The 20,564-nt window shown below is 54.1% G+C and overlaps 1 protein-coding gene across 1 annotated transcript in view; it reads left to right on the top strand.

Moving 5' to 3' along the window:
* Positions 1 to 19,651, top strand: part of LYPD1 (LY6/PLAUR domain containing 1) — an 89,137-nt gene extending 69,486 nt beyond the window's left edge. Inside the window, exon 3 of the mRNA XM_040358379.1 lies at positions 19,207 to 19,651. Within this exon, the coding sequence (XP_040214313.1) occupies positions 19,207 to 19,442 (236 nt within the window). The 3' untranslated portion in view covers positions 19,443 to 19,651. The remainder of the gene's footprint in view (positions 1 to 19,206) is intronic.
* Positions 19,652 to 20,564: the final 913 nt, after the last annotated feature.

The following is a 20,564-nucleotide window of genomic DNA, read 5'->3' as shown; positions in this document are numbered from 1 at the left end:
CTTTGCAGAGGACCGCCGGCTGAGATGGGATCAGATTGGACGGTAAAGTCTGCTGGAAGTGTTGTGCAGGTGTGTGTGTGTGTGGGGGGGGGGGGGGTGTATTGTGGCTTTCCTGCTGAGAAAAGTCCATCTATGTGATTGTGAGAATAACGAGGAGATGGATGTGACCCGGGGGGGGATGATTCTCATAGCATGGCAGAGAATAGCGGAGATATGGTGTGGGCAGACTGTGCATGGCTCCACAGGGGCCCTCTGGAACTGAGGGACCAATATACGGGAAATCTGGCCAGGATTAGAGATGGCTCACCTATAGGGCGAGTGAAACCAAATCTCTTCTAAATGATTTGTCAGTGCCCCACATGGGCCCCTTAGTGACTTTGTCCATGTTTGTGGCCCCTTGGTGAGTTTGTCCATGTTTGTGGCCCCTTGATGACTTTGTCTACTTTTGGGGCTCCTTAATGACTTTGGCCACCATTGGGGCTGTACAGGTTAATGGAATCTTGCCTATTCCAGAAGGGGTCATAGTGGGGCCTGAAGGTCAATCGTTTCTTTAAACCTCTTCTTATTGGTGGGATAAAGTCTGATTGTATGGACTGAGGTGTGCAGATATCTATACAATATACAGGTGAATCTGTATACAGTATATGGGTGATCTATGATGGTCCATTCTTTGTGATTATCATTTAGGGTGGGGTTGGTGTTTGGGGTGGAAAGATTTAGAGTTATGCCGCATACACACGATCATTTTTCGGGTTGTAAAAAACGACAACAAAAAAATTCGAACCTGCTCAATTTTTTTCACAACGTTTTAAGATGTCGTTTTTCGGGTTGTAAAAAATGATCGTGTGTGGGCTTTAACGATGTGAAAAAAACGTGCATGCTCAGAAGCAAGTTATGAGACGGGAGCGCTCGTTCTGGTAAAACTAGCGATCGTAATGGAGATCGCACATTCATCACGCTGTAACAGACAGAAAGGCGCAAATCGTCTTTTACTAACATGGAATCGGCTAAAGCAGCCCAAAGGGTGGCGCCATCCGCATGTGAACCTCCCCTTTATAGTGCCGTCGTACGTGTTGTACGTCACCGCGCTTTGCTAGAACATTTTTTTTTCACTATCGTGTGTAGGCAAAGCCGTTTTAATGCTAAGAACATCGGTATTTATTTTAAAAGTATTGCACTTACAGGAATGCTGATATAGCGCGCATTAAAATGAGCAGCCAATCCCCGACGACGTCATCTTGTGACGAAACGCGTAGGTGTGGCCTGCGTCCCGACGCCATCACGTCTTACACAGTAAACAGAGACAGCGGGAGGAGAAGACGCCGAGATTACTCGTTTGCATTGGCGGATGTTCATTTTAATGCGCGCTATATCAGCATTCCTGTAAGTGCAATACTTTTACAATAAATACCGATGTTCTTCGCATTTTCACACTATGGGGATCTTTACTCCTTTCTGAGACATATATGAAGCCATACCCAGGATCTAGGAACCGGATTTCCCATTAGTCTTGTTGGGAGACTTTAAACATATCCTGTGCCCATACTGAGCGCTGTAGTGGTCGTTTGCTCCGGTAAGCGACACTTTACCACTTGGGTGTTTCTTTGGTGGATAAATCGCATGGCTTTCTTCTGATGTCACAACTTGAGTATATTACCAGCCATTCACCTGATTCACATTGGAAATTCTATTTTTTGGACTTTTCCCTATACGTCGTTTTCTCACATGACGTGTTTTGCACTTTATTATTATTTACACTGACGTATAACACAGCACGGGTCTCTGATTGCCTGTGGATTTAAGGTTTTTTTCTTCTATTTACATAAGTTTTTTGTGTTTTTATTATATTACCTATTTCAGCCATTAGGTTCTTATTATCAAATGTTCACTGTTTTTTTGCGCTGTACCTCTCTTTTTAACTGTTTGGTACTTGGCAGCAATTACACAAATCATTTCTGCGCAGTGTTTTTTTTTTCTTATAAGAATTTTCTTTCTTTGAAAAAGTTTTTTTCCAAGTGCTTTGTGAATACAGTACTTGCCTCTCTGACTTACGGCGGCGTAGTGTAAATACGATACGCTACGCTGCCGCAAAGATGCGCGCCCCTACCTGAATCCAAATATTAGAGTAGGGTGGGTTGGTGTTTGGGGAGGAGCGGAGTGAGTTGTAGTGATTGGTGTAAAGCACGGGTCTTCAAACTTTGGCCCTCCAGTTGTTCAGGAACTACAATTCCCATCCTCTGCCGGGTTAGCCCCCCCCCCCCATATAAAAAAAATTGACTTTTTTTTATGCAGTTTGTTAGATCTTTGTTAGATCAATCATTGTTTGCGTTAGATCTCACACAGAAGAAGCAATATTAACAGTTATTTGCTGGGGGGGCTAACCCGTCATCCGCCCCCCCCCTTATCACATTTTCTGGCCAAAAATCATTCAGGCTAATAGATATTCGTTAGATCCGGTAAGATCAAGTGGTTTTAACGTTCGATCTCACATAATTAGAGACATATTAAGTGAGTAATGAGGGGGGGCTGGCTATCTATTAGCCTGAATCATTTTATTAATCACTTAATAAGTCTCTAATGATGTGAGATCGAACGTTAAAACCACTTGATCTTACCGGATCTAACGAATATCTATTAGCCTGAATGATTTTTGGCCAGAAAATGTGATAAGGGGGGGCGGATGACGGGTTAGCCCCCCCAGCAAATAACTGTTAATATTGCTTCTTCTGTGTGAGATCTAACGCAAACAATGATTGATCTAACAAAGATCTAACAAACTGCATAATAAAAAGGCAACATTTTTTATATGGAGGTCAATTCCCATCTTGCCGAGTCATGTCTGTGAATGTCAGAGTGTTACAATGTCTCATGGGATGTGTAGTTCTACAACAGCTGGAGGGCCGTAGTTTGAGGATCCCTGGTGTAAAGAGTCACAGGAAAGGAGGTGGTGGTGTTGTACAGCAAGTGGATCGATTTGTCCCCGGAAGTGGGCCCTCCCCGGAAGTGGGCGCTCCCCGGAAGTGGGCGCTCCCCGGAAGTGGGCCCTCCCCGGAAGTCAGCGATCCCTGGAAATTAGTGCTCCCTGGAAGTCTGCGATCCCCGGAAGTCTGCGATCCCCGGAAGTCTGCGCTCCCTGGAAGTCGGCGTTCCACGGAAATAGGTGATCCCTGGAAGTCGGCGCTCCCTGGAAGTCTGGCGATCCCTGCAAGTGGGCAATCCCTGCAAGTGGGCGCTCCCCGAAACTCGGCGCTCCCCGGAAGTCGGCGTTCCCGGGAAAGTCGGCACTCCCTGGAAATTGGCGCTCCCTGGAAGTGGGCGATCCCCGGAAGTCAGCGATCCCTGGAAATTGTCGCTCCCTGGAAGTGGGCGATCCCCGGAAGTCAGCGATCCCTGGAAATTGGTGCTCCCTGGAAGTCTGCGATCCCTGGAAGTCGGCGTTCCGCGGAAGTCGGTGCTCCCTGGATCGACGATCCCTGAAAAACGGTGCTCCCTGGAAGTCGGCGCTCCCTGGAAGTCGGCGATCCCGGAAAGTGGGCGATCCCTGGAAGTGGGCGATCCCCGGAAATTGGTGCTGCCTGGCAGAGGCGTTCCTAGGGGGGTGCGGGGGGTGTGGTCCACCCCGGGTGACACCCGCTAGAGGGGTGACACCATCCCAATTTAAAAAAAAATTTTTTTTTTTAGCTGACATGTGGGGGGGGGGGGGGGGGGCCCCCCCCCCGCGACTGCAGCGATGAGCGCCGCGGAATCAAAGCACCGAGCGCCGCGGTACAAGAGGAGGGGGGGTTGCGGGGTGACACCGCAGCACCATCCATCCCCTCCTCTCACAGCCACGGGCTGTTAGTGGTGCTCGGCAGTCGGCACACAGGCACAGCCCCCTCCTCTCTGTTTGTGTGTACAGAGGGGGAGGGGCCGAGGGGACCTTCTGTCCATGTGCCGTGGCGCTGCCTGCGATGATCTGAGGTACTGAATGAGGAGGGGGGGTGTTTGCACCTGGGGTAATTTCACTGAAGGGGTGGGGGGGATGTACTAAGGGGGTGTTTGCACTGAGGGGGTTTTCACTAAGGGGGGTTTGCACTGAGGGGGGGTTTGTACTAAGGGGGGGGGGGGTGTCTGCACTGAGGGGGTGTCTGCACTGAAGGGGGGTCTGTGTAACATGCAGGGGTCCAGAGGTGCAGGTGGCTGTGTAATGTAAAAGGGGTGCAGTGATGCAGGGTGCTGTGTAATGTAAAGGGGTGCAGAGGGCTGTGTAGTGTAAAAGGGTCCAGAGGTGCAGGGGGCTATGTGATGTAATGGGGTGCAGAGGTGCAGGCGGCTGTGTAATGTAAAAGGGGTGCAGTGATGCAGGGTGCTATGAGATGTAAAGGGGTCCAGTGATGCAGGGTGCTGTGTAATGTAAAAGGGTCCAGAGATGCAGGGTGCTGTGTAATGTAAAAGGGTCCAGAGATGCAGGGTGCTATGAGATGTAAAGGGGTCCAGTGATGCAGGGTGCTGTGTAATGTAAAGGGGTCCAGAGGTGCAGGGTGCTGTGTAATGTAAAGGGGTGCAGAGGTGCAGGGTGCTGTGTAATGTAAAGGGGTGCAGAGGGCTGTGTAGTGTAAAAGGGTCCAGAGGTGCAGGCGGCTGTGTAATGTAAAGGGGTGCAGAGGGCTGTGTAGTGTAAAAGGGTCCAGAGGTGCAGGCGGCTGTGTAATGTAAAGGGGTGCAGTGATGCAGGGTGCTGTGTAATGTAAAGGGGTCCAGAGGGCTATGTGATGTAAAGGGGTCCAGTGATGCAGGGTGCTGTGCAATGTAAAGGGGTCCAGTGATGCAGGGTGCTGTGCAATGTAAAGGGGTCCAGAGGTGCAGGGTGCTGTGCAATGTAAAGGGGTCCAGAGGTGCAGTTGTGGAGAGGGGTACATAGTAGTAACAAAAAGATATTGAAGGATGCAGAGGTATGCAGGGGGCACAGTGGGGTGTTTTTACATTTTAACGTGGGGGGGGGTGCCAGATATTGGATCCGCCCCAGGTGCCAAATGCTCTAGGTACGCCCCTGCTCCCCGGAAGTCGGCGCTCCCCGGAAGTCGGCGCTCCCCGGAAGTCGGCGCTCCCCGGAAGTCGGCGATCCCCATGAGTCGGCGCTTCCCGGAAATTGGTGCTCCCCGGAAGTCTGCAATCCCCGGAAGTCTGCAATCCCCGGAAGTCTGCGCTCCCCGGAAATTGGTGCTCCCTGGAAGTCGGCGCTCCCTGGAAGTCTGCAATCCCTGGAAATGGGCGATCCCCGGAAGTCGGCGCTCCCCGGAAATTGGTGCTCCCTGGAAGTCTGGCACACACCCGGAGAACGGCCCGGCCCGCTCTCTGCATTCTTTCACGGAGAATCGCCGCGTTCTGCGTAGAATTTGGCGTGTTTACAATGATGAAAGCTCGGCTCGGGAGACGCAGAGATCTGATATGAAAAGATGTTTCTAAAGCGTGAAAAGAATTTGATGTGCGGCGATGTAGTCGGCGTGATTTACACATCTAAGTGATGTGCGGGGGATGGGGCGCAGGGCCGGCGCCTGCAGCTGCTGATAAACAAACTTCCAAGTGAATGTGAACTTCCAGCATCTGTCATTAATTTTCAGCACGCAATGAACCTGACGCGGGATATATCGCACCGCGCCGCCTGCGGGGCGTCTTCATTTATTAATAAATCGCTTCCAATACTTTAAGGCGAACGGCAGATAAAGCGGATTAGGCGCCTTAAATAAGCCGGAACTGTGGAGAGCGTCTCATAAATTGTGATTTTACGGCCTGTAAAATGTGGTGAAGTCGGCTGACTGTCTACAGATGAGGGTTGCGGGAAGCGTGCGATTTAGCGGCGCGCACATGATGGAGTGCGGGATTATTGGACGGGCGCCGCGCTCCGCTGACTTTCATTCCTCACATGATATAGTCGGTGACTTTTAATGTTTTCCATTTTCCGCCTTCGTCCCGATATGTGGATCTCCTCCACCTTCACAAATCGCGGCGGATAAGGCGACTCTTCCCGGCGCTTCGCCATTTTCTACTCTATTTACTTTAACTCCGACATGAAAGAGACATCAGCGCCGGAGAATCTCGCTTCCACTTTATTCTTCTATAAATGTTTATTGAAACGAGGTGAGAATCGTTCATTACCGAGGCTGGGCGCCAAAATCCGAGACCGGGCCACCGCCATCACTACCCGGTCCGCCAATCGCTCTACTGACACACTGATTCCACCCAATATGGCCGCCGCCATCAATAACTGGCCCGCCAATCGCTCTACTGACACACTGATTCCACCCAATATGGCCGCCGCCATCACTAACCGGCCCGCCAATCGCTCTACTGACACACCGATTCCACCCAATATGGCCACCGCCATCACTAACCGGTCCGCCAATCGCTCTACTGACACACTGATTCCACCCAATATGGCCGCCGCCATCACTAACCGGCCCGCCAATCGCTCTACTGACACACCGATTCCACCCAATATGGCCGCCGCCATCACTAACCGGCCCGCCAATCGCTCTACTGACACACTGATTCCACCCAATATGGCCGCCGCCATCACTAACCGGCCCGCCAATCGCTCTACTGACACACCGATTCCACCCAATATGGCCGCCGCCATCACTAACCGGTCCGCCAATCGCTCTACTGACACACTGATTCCACCCAATATGGCCGCCGCCATCACTAACCGGCCCGCCAATCGCTCTACTGACACACTGATTCCACCCAATATGGCCGCCGCCATCACTCACCTATCCGCCAATCGCTCTACTGACACACTGATTCCACCCAATATGGCCGCCGCCATCACTAACCGGCCCGCCAATCGCTCTACTGACACACTGATTCCACCCAATATGGCCGCCGCCATCACTCACCGATCCGCCAATCGCTCTACTGACACACTGATTCCACCCAATATGGCCGCCGCCATCACTAACTGGCCCGCCAATCGCTCTACTGACACACTGATTCCACCCAATATGGCCGCCGCCATCACTAACCGGCCCGCCAATCGCTCTACTGATCTCGTCTCTCTCTGAGGATCTCGTCTCTCTCTCTCTGAGGATCTCGTCTCTCTCTCTCTCTCTGAGGATCTCGTCTCTCTCTCTCTCTGAGGATCTCGTCTCTCTCTCTCTCTCTGAGGATCTCGTCTCTCTCTCTCTGAGGATCTCGTCTCTCTCTCTCTCTGAGGATCTCGTCTCTCTCTCTCTGAGGATCTCGTCTCTCTCTGAGGATCTCGTCTCTCTCTCTCTGAGGATCTCGTCTCTCTCTCTCTCTGAGGATCTCGTCTCTCTCTCTCTCTCTCTGAGGATCTCGTCTCTCTCTCTCTCTCTCTCTGAGGATCTCGTCTCTCTCTCTCTCTGAGGATCTCGTCTCTCTCTCTCTGAGGATCTCGTCTCTCTCTCTCTGAGGATCTCGTCTCTCTCTCTCTGAGGATCTCGTCTCTCTCTCTCTCTGAGGATCTCGTCTCTCTCTCTCTCTGAGGATCTCGTCTCTCTCTGAGGATCTCGTCTCTCTGAGGATCTCGTCTCTCTCTCTGTCTCTCTCTGAGGATCTTGTCTCTCTCTGAGGATCTCGTCTCTCTCTGAGGATCTCGTCTCTCTCTGAGGATCTCGTCTCTCTGAGGATCTCGTCTCTCTCTCTGTCTCTCTCTGAGGATCTCGTCTCTCTCTGAGGATCTCGTCTCTCTCTGAGGATCTCGTCTCTCTCTGAGGATCTCTCTCTCTCTGAGGATCTCGTCTCTCTCTCTCTCTCAGGATCTCGTCTCTCTCTCTCTGAGGATCTCGTCTCTCTCTGAGGATCTCGTCTCTCTGAGGATCTCGTCTCTCTGTCTCTCTCTGAGGATCTCGTCTCTCTCTGAGGATCTCGTCTCTCTCTGAGGATCTCGTCTCTCTCTGAGGATCTCGTCTCTCTCTCTCTGAGGATCTCGTCTCTCTCTCTCTCTCTCTGAGGATCTCGTCTCTCTCTCTCTCTCTCTCTGAGGATCTCGTCTCTCTCTGAGGATCTCGTCTCTCTCTGAGGATCTCGTCTCTCTCTCTCTGAGGATCTCGTCTCTCTCTCTCTGAGGATCTCGTCTCTCTCTCTCTGAGGATCTCGTCTCTCTCTCTCTCTCTCTCTGAGGATCTCGTCTCTCTCTCTCTCTCTCTCTGAGGATCTCGTCTCTCTCTCTCTGAGGATCTCGTCTCTCTCTGAGGATCTCGTCTCTCTCTCTCTGAGGATCTCGTCTCTCTCTCTCTGAGGATCTCGTCTCTCTCTCTCTGAGGATCTCGTCTCTCTCTCTCTCTGAGGATCTCGTCTCTCTCTCTCTGAGGATCTCGTCTCTCTCTCTCTGAGGATCTCGTCTCTCTCTCTCTGAGGATCTCGTCTCTCTCTCTCTCTGAGGATCTCGTCTCTCTCTCTCTCTGAGGATCTCGTCTCTCTCTCTCTCTCTCTGAGGATCTCGTCTCTCTCTCTCTCTCTCTGAGGATCTCGTCTCTCTCTCTCTCTCTCTGAGGATCTCGTCTCTCTCTCTCTGAGGATCTCGTCTCTCTCTCTCTGAGGATCTCGTCTCTCTCTCTCTGAGGATCTCGTCTCTCTCTCTCTGAGGATCTCGTCTCTCTCTCTCTGAGGATCTCGTCTCTCTCTCTCTCTGAGGATCTCGTCTCTCTCTCTCTCTGAGGATCTCGTCTCTCTCTCTCTCTGAGGATCTCGTCTCTCTCTGAGGATCTCGTCTCTCTGAGGATCTCGTCTCTCTCTCTGTCTCTCTCTGAGGATCTTGTCTCTCTCTGAGGATCTCGTCTCTCTCTGAGGATCTCGTCTCTCTCTGAGGATCTCGTCTCTCTCTGAGGATCTCGTCTCTCTCTGAGGATCTCGTCTCTCTGAGGATCTCGTCTCTCTCTCTGTCTCTCTCTGAGGATCTCGTCTCTCTCTGAGGATCTCGTCTCTCTCTGAGGATCTCGTCTCTCTCTGAGGATCTCGTCTCTCTCTGAGGATCTCTCTCTCTCTGAGGATCTCGTCTCTCTCTCTCTCTCAGGATCTCGTCTCTCTCTCTCTGAGGATCTCGTCTCTCTCTGAGGATCTCGTCTCTCTGAGGATCTCGTCTCTCTCTCTGTCTCTCTCTGAGGATCTCGTCTCTCTCTGAGGATCTCGTCTCTCTCTGAGGATCTCGTCTCTCTCTGAGGATCTCGTCTCTCTCTCTCTGAGGATCTCGTCTCTCTCTCTCTCTGAGGATCTCGTCTCTCTCTCTCTCTCTCTGAGGATCTCGTCTCTCTCTGAGGATCTCGTCTCTCTCTGAGGATCTCGTCTCTCTCTGAGGATCTCGTCTCTCTCTGAGGATCTCGTCTCTCTCTCTCTGAGGATCTCGTCTCTCTCTCTCTGAGGATCTCGTCTCTCTCTCTCTCTCTCTCTGAGGATCTCGTCTCTCTCTCTCTCTCTGAGGATCTCGTCTCTCTCTCTCTGAGGATCTCGTCTCTCTCTGAGGATCTCGTCTCTCTCTCTCTGAGGATCTCGTCTCTCTCTCTCTCTGAGGATCTCGTCTCTCTCTCTCTGAGGATCTCGTCTCTCTCTCTCTCTGAGGATCTCGTCTCTCTCTCTCTGAGGATCTCGTCTCTCTCTCTCTGAGGATCTCGTCTCTCTCTCTCTGAGGATCTCGTCTCTCTCTCTCTCTGAGGATCTCGTCTCTCTCTCTCTCTGAGGATCTCGTCTCTCTGAGGATCTCGTCTCTCTCTCTGTCTCTCTCTGAGGATCTCGTCTCTCTCTGAGGATCTCGTCTCTCTGAGGATCTCGTCTCTCTCTCTGTCTCTCTCTGAGGATCTCGTCTCTCTCTGAGGATCTCGTCTCTCTCTGAGGATCTCGTCTCTCTCTGAGGATCTCGTCTCTCTCTGAGGATCTCGTCTCTCTCTGAGGATCTCGTCTCTCTCTGAGGATCTCTCTCTCTCTGAGGATCTCGTCTCTCTCTCTCTCTCAGGATCTCGTCTCTCTCTCTCTGAGGATCTCGTCTCTCTCTGAGGATCTCGTCTCTCTGAGGATCTCGTCTCTCTGAGGATCTCGTCTCTCTCTCTGTCTCTCTCTGAGGATCTCGTCTCTCTCTGAGGATCTCGTCTCTCTCTGAGGATCTCGTCTCTCTCTGAGGATCTCGTCTCTCTCTCTCTGAGGATCTCGTCTCTCTCTCTCTCTGAGGATCTCGTCTCTCTCTCTCTCTCTCTCTGAGGATCTCGTCTCTCTCTGAGGATCTCGTCTCTCTCTGAGGATCTCGTCTCTCTCTCTCTGAGGATCTCGTCTCTCTCTCTCTGAGGATCTCGTCTCTCTCTCTCTCTCTCTGAGGATCTCGTCTCTCTCTCTCTCTCTCTCTCTGAGGATCTCGTCTCTCTCTCTCTGAGGATCTCGTCTCTCTCTGAGGATCTCGTCTCTCTCTCTCTGAGGATCTCGTCTCTCTCTCTCTGAGGATCTCGTCTCTCTCTCTCTGAGGATCTCGTCTCTCTCTCTCTCTGAGGATCTCGTCTCTCTCTCTCTCTGAGGATCTCGTCTCTCTCTCTCTGAGGATCTCGTCTCTCTCTCTCTCTGAGGATCTCGTCTCTCTCTCTCTCTGAGGATCTCGTCTCTCTCTCTCTCTCTGAGGATCTCGTCTCTCTCTCTCTCTGAGGATCTCGTCTCTCTGAGGATCTCGTCTCTCTCTCTGTCTCTCTCTGAGGATCTCGTCTCTCTCTGAGGATCTCGTCTCTCTGAGGATCTCGTCTCTCTCTCTGTCTCTCTCTGAGGATCTCGTCTCTCTCTGAGGATCTCGTCTCTCTCTGAGGATCTCGTCTCTCTCTGAGGATCTCGTCTCTCTCTGAGGATCTCGTCTCTCTCTGAGGATCTCGTCTCTCTCTGAGGATCTCTCTCTCTCTGAGGATCTCGTCTCTCTCTCTCTCTCAGGATCTCGTCTCTCTCTCTCTGAGGATCTCGTCTCTCTCTGAGGATCTCGTCTCTCTGAGGATCTCGTCTCTCTCTCTGTCTCTCTCTGAGGATCTCGTCTCTCTCTGAGGATCTCGTCTCTCTCTGAGGATCTCGTCTCTCTCTGAGGATCTCGTCTCTCTCTCTCTGAGGATCTCGTCTCTCTCTCTCTCTGAGGATCTCGTCTCTCTCTCTCTCTCTCTCTGAGGATCTCGTCTCTCTCTGAGGATCTCGTCTCTCTCTGAGGATCTCGTCTCTCTCTCTCTGAGGATCTCGTCTCTCTCTCTCTGAGGATCTCGTCTCTCTCTCTCTCTCTCTGAGGATCTCGTCTCTCTCTCTCTCTCTCTCTCTCTGAGGATCTCGTCTCTCTCTCTCTCTCTCTGAGGATCTCGTCTCTCTCTCTCTGAGGATCTCGTCTCTCTCTGAGGATCTCGTCTCTCTCTCTCTGAGGATCTCGTCTCTCTCTCTCTGAGGATCTCGTCTCTCTCTCTCTGAGGATCTCGTCTCTCTCTCTCTCTGAGGATCTCGTCTCTCTCTCTCTGAGGATCTCGTCTCTCTCTCTCTGAGGATCTCGTCTCTCTCTCTCTCTGAGGATCTCGTCTCTCTCTCTCTCTGAGGATCTCGTCTCTCTCTCTCTCTGAGGATCTCGTCTCTCTCTCTCTCTGAGGATCTCGTCTCTCTGAGGATCTCGTCTCTCTCTCTGTCTCTCTCTGAGGATCTCGTCTCTCTCTGAGGATCTCGTCTCTCTCTGAGGATCTCTCTCTCTCTCTGAGGATCTCGTCTCTCTCTCTCTCAGGATCTCGTCTCTCTCTCTCTGAGGATCTCGTCTCACGTTATTCCCACATAAACCCCCCAAGCTTATAACTGTAACAAAATGAAGAATTTCACCGATTTGGAGAATTTTTTTTGCATGTTTAAAGAAATAAACAAATGAACTTTCCCTAAAACAGAAACAACAAACGTGACCCGGGAGCCGGAACATGAAGGTTGCCCGTCTGGGGCGGCACCAAAGTACCAAATTCAGGTTCTTTATCTACATTTCTACTTGACGATCCCCAAACACTCCACCACCGATACTTCCTTCCCCCCACTTCCCACCATTACCGGGGATCCAGCAGACCTCAGACGGGTCTCACTCTGACCCCTTCCAAAACGGGACCCCAGCTGACAAAACGGGAAAAACTGCAGATAAACCGATACAACGCGGGGGGCGGGGCTTCCTGCTCATCCGTTCCTCCGAGAGGTTTGTTACACTCTTAGGATCTCCAACCAGCATACCCCCCAGAAGCCCCTCCTCCCTCTACAAACCGACCAATAAGTGCAAAGGACCACCTAGACCACTCTCTTAACATTTAACCATTTTCTACCCGGTTCCCCCCCTTTTTCCCCCTCATTGGTCCCTCTGTCCCTCATTCCTCCTCATTTGTCCCTCATTCCTCATTTGTCCCTCATTACTCCTCATTTGTCCCTCTGTCCCTCATTCCTCCTCATTTGTCCCTCGTTCCTCCTCATTGGTCCCTCTGTCCCTCATTCCTCCTCATTGGTCCCTCTGTCCCTCATTCCTCCTTATTTGTCCCTCATTCCTCCTCATTTTTCCCTCGTTCCTCCTCATTGGTCCCTCTGTCCCTCATTCCTCCTCATTGGTCCCTCTGTCCCTCATTCCTCCTCATTTGTCCCTTGTTCCTCCTCATTTGTCCCTCGTTCCTCCTCCTTGGTCCCTCTGTCCCTCATTCCTCCTCCTTGGTCCCTCTGTCCCTCATTCCTCCTCATTGGTCCCTCTGTCCCTCATTCCTCCTTATTTGTCCCTCATTCCTCCTCATTTTTCCCTCGTTCCTCCTCATTGGTCCCTCTGTCCCTCATTCCTCCTCATTGGTCCCTCTGTCCCTCATTCCTCCTCATTTGTCCCTTGTTCCTCCTCATTTGTCCCTCGTTCCTCCTCCTTGGTCCCTCTGTCCCTCATTCCTCCTCATTGGTCCCTCTGTCCCTCTTTCCTCCTCATTTGTCCCTCTGCCCTTCTCATTGGTCCCTCTGTCCCTCTTTCCTCCTCATTTGTCCCTCTGCCCTTCTCATTGGTCCCTCATTCCTCCTCATTTGTCCCTCTGTCCTTCTCATTGGTCCCTCTGTCCTCCTCATTTGTCCTTCTCATTGGTCACTCTGACCCTCATTCCTCCTCATTTGTCCCTCGTTCCTCCTCATTGGTCCCTCTGTCCCTCATTCCTCCTCATTGGTCCCTCTGTCCCTCATTCCTCCTTATTTGTCCCTCATTCCTCCTCATTTTTCCCTCGTTCCTCCTCATTGGTCCCTCTGTCCCTCATTCCTCCTCATTGGTCCCTCTGTCCCTCATTCCTCCTCATTTGTCCCTTGTTCCTCCTCATTTGTCCCTCGTTCCTCCTCCTTGGTCCCTCTGTCCCTCATTCCTCCTCATTGGTCCCTCTGTCCCTCATTCCTCCTCATTTGTCCCTCATTTCTCCTCATTGGTCCCTCTGTCCCTCTTTCCTCCTCATTTGTCCCTCTGCCCTTCTCATTGGTCCCTCATTCCTCCTCATTTGTCCCTCTGTCCTTCTCATTGGTCCCTCTGTCCCTCTTTCCTCCTCATTTGTCCTTCTCATTGGTCCCTCTGTCCCTCATTCCTCCTCATTTGTCCCTCGTTCCTCCTCATTGGTCCCTCATGTTGCTCTTATCTATAGAGTTTTATATAAAATGCACTTTAGAAAAGTGTTTCCAGTGATAAATCTTCATCCAAATGATACATTTCTACATTTGTAAATTTTAGAAGCCGATATAAAGGAATATTAGTGGTAAAAATAAAGCACTTGTGGATTTGTTTAACCTTTTTTATTGGTTAATTCTCCTTTAAGGGGGTGTGGCAGGGGGCGTGTCCTATGCCTACATACGTTTGCTAGTAGGTGTCCCTCATTCCCATCTCACAATGTTGGGAGGTGTGGCTACACTGATGTCAATTTTGTTGTCCTTGTTGGAGTGGTCTGTGTGGGGAGCGCGGTCTGTGTGGGGAACGCGGTCTGTGTGGGGAGCGCAGTCTGTGTGGGGAGCGCGGTCTGTGTGGGGAGCGCGGTCTGTGTGGGGAACGCGGCCTGTGTGGGGAGCGCGGCCTGTGTGGGGAGAGCGGCCTGTGTGGGGAGAGCGGCCTGTGTGGGGAGCGCGGTCTGTGTGGGGAGCGCGGCCTGTGTGGGGAGAGCGGCCTGTGTGGGGAGCGCGGCCTGTGTGGGGAGCGCGGCCTGTGTGGGGAGAGCCGTCTGTGTGGGGAGCGCGGCCTGTGTGGGGAGCGCGGCCTGTGTGGGGAGCGCGGCCTGTGTGGGGAGCGCGGCCTGTGTGGGGAGCGCGGCCTGTGTGGGGAGCGCGGCCTGTGTGGGGAGCGCGGCCTGTGTGGGGAGCGCGGCCTGTGTGGGGAGAGCCGTCTGTGTGGGGAGCGCCGTCTGTGTGGGGAGCGCGGCCTGTGTGGGGAGCGCGGCCTGTGTGGGGAGCGCGGCCTGTGTGGGGAGCGCGGCCTGTGTGGGGAGCGCGGCCTGTGTGGGGAGCGCGGCCTGTGTGGGGAGCGCGGCCTGTGTGGGGAGCGCGGCCTGTGTGGGGAGCGCCGTCTGTGTGGGGAGCGCGGCCTGTGTGGGGAGCGCGGCCTGTGTGGGGAGCGCGGCCTGTGTGGGGAGAGCCGCCTGTGTGGGGAGAGCGGCCTGTGTGGGGAGCGCGGCCTGTGTGGGGAGCGCGGCCTGTGTGGGGAGCGCGGCCTGTGTGGGGAGCGCGGCCTGTGTGGGGAGCGCCGTCTGTGTGGGGAGCGCGGCCTGTGTGGGGAGCGCGGCCTGTGTGGGGAGCGCGGCCTGTGTGGGGAGCGCCGTCTGTGTGGGGAGCGCGGCCTGTGTGGGGAGCGCGGCCTGTGTGGGGAGCGCGGCCTGTGTGGGGAGAGCCGCCTGTGTGGGGAGAGCGGCCTGTGTGGGGAGAGCGGCCTGTGTGGGGAGCGCGGCCTGTGTGGGGAGCGCGGCCTGTGTGGGGAGCGCGGCCTGTGTGGGGAGCGCGGCCTGTGTGGGGAGCGCCGTCTGTGTGGGGAGCGCGGCCTGTGTGGGGAGCGCGGCCTGTGTGGGGAGCGCCGTCTGTGTGGGGAGCGCGGCCTGTGTGGGGAGCGCGGCCTGTGTGGGGAGAGCGGCCTGTGTGGGGAGAGCGGCCTGTGTGGGGAGAGCGGCCTGTGTGGGGAGAGCGGCCTGTGTGGGGAGCGCGGCCTGTGTGGGGAGCGCGGCCTGTGTGGGGAGAGCCGCCTGTGTGGGGAGAGCGGCCTGTGTGGGGAGCGCCGCCTGTGTGGGGAGCGCCGTCTGTGTGGGGAGCGCCGTCTGTGTGGGGAGCGCGGCCTGTGTGGGGAGAGCCGCCTGTGTGGGGAGAGCCGCCTGTGTGGGGAGAGCGGCCTGTGTGGGGAGCGCGGCCTGTGTGGGGAGCGCGGCCTGTGTGGGGAGCGCGGCCTGTGTGGGGAGCGCGGCCTGTGTGGGGAGCGCGGCCTGTGTGGGGAGCGCGGCCTGTGTGGGGAGCGCGGCCTGTGTGGGGAGCGCCGTCTGTGTGGGGAGCGCGGCCTGTGTGGGGAGCGCGGCCTGTGTGGGGAGCGCCGTCTGTGTGGGGAGCGCGGCCTGTGTGGGGAGCGCGGCCTGTGTGGGGAGCGCGGCCTGTGTGGGGAGAGCGGCCTGTGTGGGGAGCGCGGCCTGTGTGGGGAGCGCGGCCTGTGTGGGGAGCGCCGTCTGTGTAGGGAGCGCCGTCTGTGTGGGGAGCGCGGCCTGTGTGGGGAGCGCGGCCTGTGTGGGGAGAGCGGCCTGTGTGGGGAGAGCCGCCTGTGTGGGGAGCGCCGTCTGTGTGGGGAGCGCGGCCTGTGTGGGGAGCGCGGCCTGTGTGGGGAGCGCCGTCTGTGTGGGGATCCATAAAATTCCATTTCCTTGCAATGGGGACTTGTGATTGGCTTTGGTAGAGGTAATAATCTTCTTAACAGCTACGTCCGCTTCTCAGCATGTCCTCCGCACTCCATGAAAAGCTTTGCCTGCCGACTCAATGGCTGCTAATCCTGAACTTGGATACCGCCGACCCCACTGGCCCCGCCGACCCCACTGGCCCCGCCGACCCCACTGACCCCGCCGACCCCACTGACCCCGCCGACCCCACTGACCCTACTGACCCCGCCGACCCCACTGGCCCCGCCGACCCTACTGACCCCGCTGGAGCTGCTGCCTGTAGTTGGTCTCTTATATATTCTTCATTCCACCACATAATGTTCCGTCTGTTACATCAATACTTTTCTCCTTCTTGTGGTTTGATGTTCCATATTTTGGATAATTGGCGTCTCTCTCCAGAGACATTCAGGTTCCTCCTGGAATAATATTATAACGTGATAATAAAACTTCATTTCATTATAAATGATAAAAAAAAGATCGATTATCGGGATTGTGCGTCTCGTGATATGTGTGAAATCTTGTCTGCCTCGGTCCCCCCCCCCCATGACTCCATCCATCCCTCCCCCCATGGCTCCACCCCTCCCCCCATGGCTCCATCCATCCCCCCCCATGACTCCACCCATCCCTCCCCCCATGACTCCATCCATCCCCCCCATGACTCCATCCATCCCTCCCCCCATGACTCCATCCATCCCTCCCCCCATGACTCCATCCATCCCCCCCATGACTCCATCCATCCCTCCCTCCCATGACTCCAGCGGTGTCTTAGCGTTGTCCCAGCAGTGTCCTTGCGTTGTCCCAGCAGTGTCCTTGCGTTGTCCCAGCAGTGTCCTTGCGTTGTCCCAGCGATGTGATTAGTCCCAGCAGTGTCCTTGCGTTGTCCCAGCGCTGTGATTAGTCCCAGCAGTGTCCTTGCATTGTCCCAGCGGTGTCCTTGCGTTGTCCCAGCGCTGTGATTAGTCCCAGCAGTGTCCTTGCGTTGTCCCAGCGCTGTGATTAGTCCCAGCAGTGTCCTTGCGTTGTCCCAGCGATGTGATTAGTCCCAGCGGTGTCCCAGCAGTGTCCTTGCATTGTCCCAGCGGTGTCCTTGCGTTGTCCCAGCAGTGTCCTTGCGTTGTCCCAGCGCTGTGATTAGTCCCAGCGGTGTCCCAGCAGTGTCCTTGCGTTGTCCCAGCGCTGTGAGTAGTCCTAGCGGTGTCCCATCGCTGTGAGTAGTCCTAGCGGTGTCCCAGCAGTGTGAGTAGTCCTAGCGATGTCCTTGCGGTGTCCCAGCGCTGTGAGTAGTCCTAGCGGTATCCTTGCGGTGTCCCAGTGCTGTGAGTAGTCCTAGCGGTGTCCTTGCGGTGTGAGTAGTCCTAGCGGTATCCTTGCGGTGTCCCAGCGGTGTGAGTAGTCCTAGCGGTATCCTTGCGGTGTGAGTAGTCCTAGCGGTGTCCTTGCGGTGTGAGTAGTCCTAGCGGTGTCCTTGCGGTGTGAGTAGTCCCAGCGTTGTCCTTGCGTTGTCCCTGCGCTGTGAGTAGTTCTAGCGGTGTCCTTGCATTGTGAGTAGTCCCAGCGCTGTGAGTAGTCCTAGCGGTGTCCCTGCGTTGTGAGTAGTCCTAGCGGTGTCCCTGCGTTGTGAGTAGTCCTAGCGGTGTCCCTGCGTTGTGAGTAGTCCTTGCGGTGTCCCAGCGCTGTGAGTAGTCCTAGCGGTGTCCTTGCGTTGTCCCAGCGCTGTGAGTAGTCCTAGTGGTGTCCTTGCGTTGTGAGTAGTCCTAGCGGTGTCCTTTCAGTGTCCCAGCGGTGTGAGTAGTCCTAGCGGTGTCCTTTCAGTGTCCTAGCGGTGTGAGTAGTCCCAGTGTTGTCCTTGCGGTGTCCCAGCGGTGTGAGTAGTCCCAGCGTTGTCCTTGCGGTGTGAGTAGTCCTAGCGTTGTCCCTGCGCTGTGAGTTGTCCTTGCGGTGTCCCAGCGGTGTGAGTAGTCCCAGCGTTGTCCTTGCGGTGTGAGTAGTCCTAGCGCTGTGAGTTGTCCTTGCGGTGTCCCAGCGGTGTGAGTAGTCCTAGCGTTGTCCCAGCGCTGTGAGTAGTCCTAGCGGTGTCCTTGTGTTGTCCCAGTGCTGCGAGTTGTCCTTGCGTTGTCCCAGCGCTGCGAGTAGTCCTAGCGTTGTCCCAGCGCTGCGAGTAGTCCTTGCCGTGTCCCAGCGTTGTCCCTGCGCTGTGAGTAGTCCTTGCGGTGTGAGTAGTCCCAGCGTTGTCCCAGCGTTGTCCTTGCGCTGTGAGTAGTCCCAGCGTTGTCCTTGGTCCCAGCGTTGTCCTTGCGTTGTCCCTGCGCTGTGAGTAGTCCCAGCGTTGTCCTTGGTCCCAGCGTTGTCCTTGCGTTGTCCCTGCGCTGTGAGTAGTCCCAGCGTTGTCCTTGGTCCCAGCGTTGTCCTTGGTCCCAGCGTTGTCCTTGGTCCCAGCGCTCTGAGTAGTCCCAGCGCTCTGAGTAGTCCTAGCGGTATGAGTAGTCCCAGCGTTGTCCTTGGTCCCAGCGTTGTCCTTGCGTTGTCCCTGCGCTGTGAGTAGTCCTTGCGGTGTGAGTAGTCCCAGCGTTGTCCTTGCGGTGTGAGTAGTCCCAGCGTTGTCCTTGCGGTGTGAGTAGTCCCAGCGTTGTCCTTGCGGTGTCCCTGCGCTGTGAGTAGTCCCAGCGTTGTCCTTGCGGTGTGAGTAGTCCTAGCGGTGTCCTTGCGTTGTCCCTGCGCTGTGAGTAGTCCTAGCGGTGTCCTTAGTCCCAGCGTTGTCCCAGCGCTGTGAGTAGTCCCGGCGCTGTGAGTAGTCCCGGCGCTGTGAGTAGTCCCGGCGCTGTGAGTAGTCCCGGCGCTGTGAGTAGTCCCGGCGCTGTGAGTAGTCCCAGCGTTGTCCTTGGTCCCAGCGTTGTCCTTGGTCCCAGCGTTGTCCTTGGTCCCAGCGTTGTCCTTGGTCCCAGCGTTGTCCTTGGTCCCAGCGTTGTCCTTGGTCCCAGCGTTGTCCTTGCGCTGTGAGTAGTCCTTGCGCTGTGAGTAGTCCTAGCGGTATGAGTAGTCCCAGCGTTGTCCTTGCGGTGTGAGTAGTCCCAGCGTTGTCCTTGGTCCCAGCGCTCTGAGTAGTCCCAGCGTTGTCCCTGCGCTGTGAGTAGACGCACAAGGTGATGTGGTGACCTTCACGGGACACGGGTGGCACATCCCTCGGCTTTTACATTCATGGCACATTATGCTGATCGGGAACAATGATCGGGTCATTCCGCCGGCTCGATACTCAAGAAGCAGGTGGAGGAGATCGGCTTTTATCTCGCAGAATATCAATAGTTCATTTCACAGATCAGCGTTTCTCTGATCGGAAAGTAATTGGCTCTTCTTGTTTTTCCAGGCATATTCTATCGCAAGTCATGTGCTTCATCAGCCGCTTGTCTTATCGCTTCTGCTGGATACCAGTCCTTCTGCACGCCGGGGAAAGTCAATTCCGTTTGTATCAGCTGCTGTGACACGTCCCTCTGCAATGGACCCCGCGCCAAAAGGAACCGGAGCGCCGCAGTGATGCATCATGGGAGTTCCCCCGCAATACTCATGTCTCTAGTGGTGGGCCTGCTGACAAAGCAGCTATAGGTGGGACTCAGGACTGCTCGCCCCCGGGCCCCCAGGAACTGAAATTCTTGTTGGTTTGTTGGAAAAGCAAACATGACAGGTCACCAAAAATCTATTTTGTTATATTTCTTGCTGGGCTCCAGTGAGATGAATCCTCCGTTGTATTTTAAAACTGCACTTTAATAAAGGCCATTCTTTTTTGCGCACAGAGAATAAATGGAAGCAAATGGGAGATTTGTCAATGTCTGTAGATGACGCCATGTCCTATAAATTGAGTCCTTTCTTTCCCATAATTTTCCTTTTCCAGCTCATTTGTCTGAAAAGAACTAGCCATGAATCCCAGAATGCTCTTCTATAGGAATCGACCAATAGGAACGCTTTACAATTCAGCCTGAAAGGAGTCATATCTACCATGTTTGGCTCTGTGATTGGTCTGTGAAATATCTGGATGGAGCTAAGACTCCCCGAGGCCCCACCTCCTTCCCGCCCTCTGGTGGAGGCCGACCGAATCCTGACCAGTGACTGAGAATTATACCGACACCTTCACTTCATCAATGTCCCCCTCATATCTTCATCAATGTCCTCCTCATATCTTCATCAATGTCCCCCTCATATCTTCATCAATGTCCTCCTCATATCTTCATCAATGTCCCCCTCATATCTTCATCAATGTCCCCCTCATATCTTCATCAATGTCCCCCTCATATCTTCATCAATGTCCCCCTCATATCTTCATCAATGTCCCCCTCATATCTTCATCAATGTCCTCCTCATATCTTCATCAATGTCCTCCTCATATCTTCATCAATGTCCCCCTCATATCTTCATCAATGTCCTCCTCATATCTTCATCAATGTCCCCCTCATATCTTCATCAATGTCCTCCTCATATCTTCATCAATGTCCCCCTCATATCTTCATCAATGTCCCCCTCATATCTTCATCAATGTCCCCCTCATATCTTCATCAATGTCCTCCTCATATCTTCATCAATGTCCTCCTCATATCTTCATCAATGTCCCCCTCATATCTTCATCAATGCCCCCCTCATATCTTCATCAATGTCCCCCTCATATCTTCATCAATGTCCTTCCTCATATCTTCATCAATGTCCTCCTCATATCTTCATCAATGTCCTCTCATA

Source organism: Rana temporaria, chromosome 6, assembly GCF_905171775.1.
Source record: "Rana temporaria chromosome 6, aRanTem1.1, whole genome shotgun sequence".
In the NCBI taxonomy this organism is placed as follows: domain Eukaryota; kingdom Metazoa; phylum Chordata; class Amphibia; order Anura; family Ranidae; genus Rana; species Rana temporaria.
The sequence above is the reverse complement of the archived record's forward strand: the minus strand, read 5'-3'. Positions and strand labels throughout refer to the sequence as shown.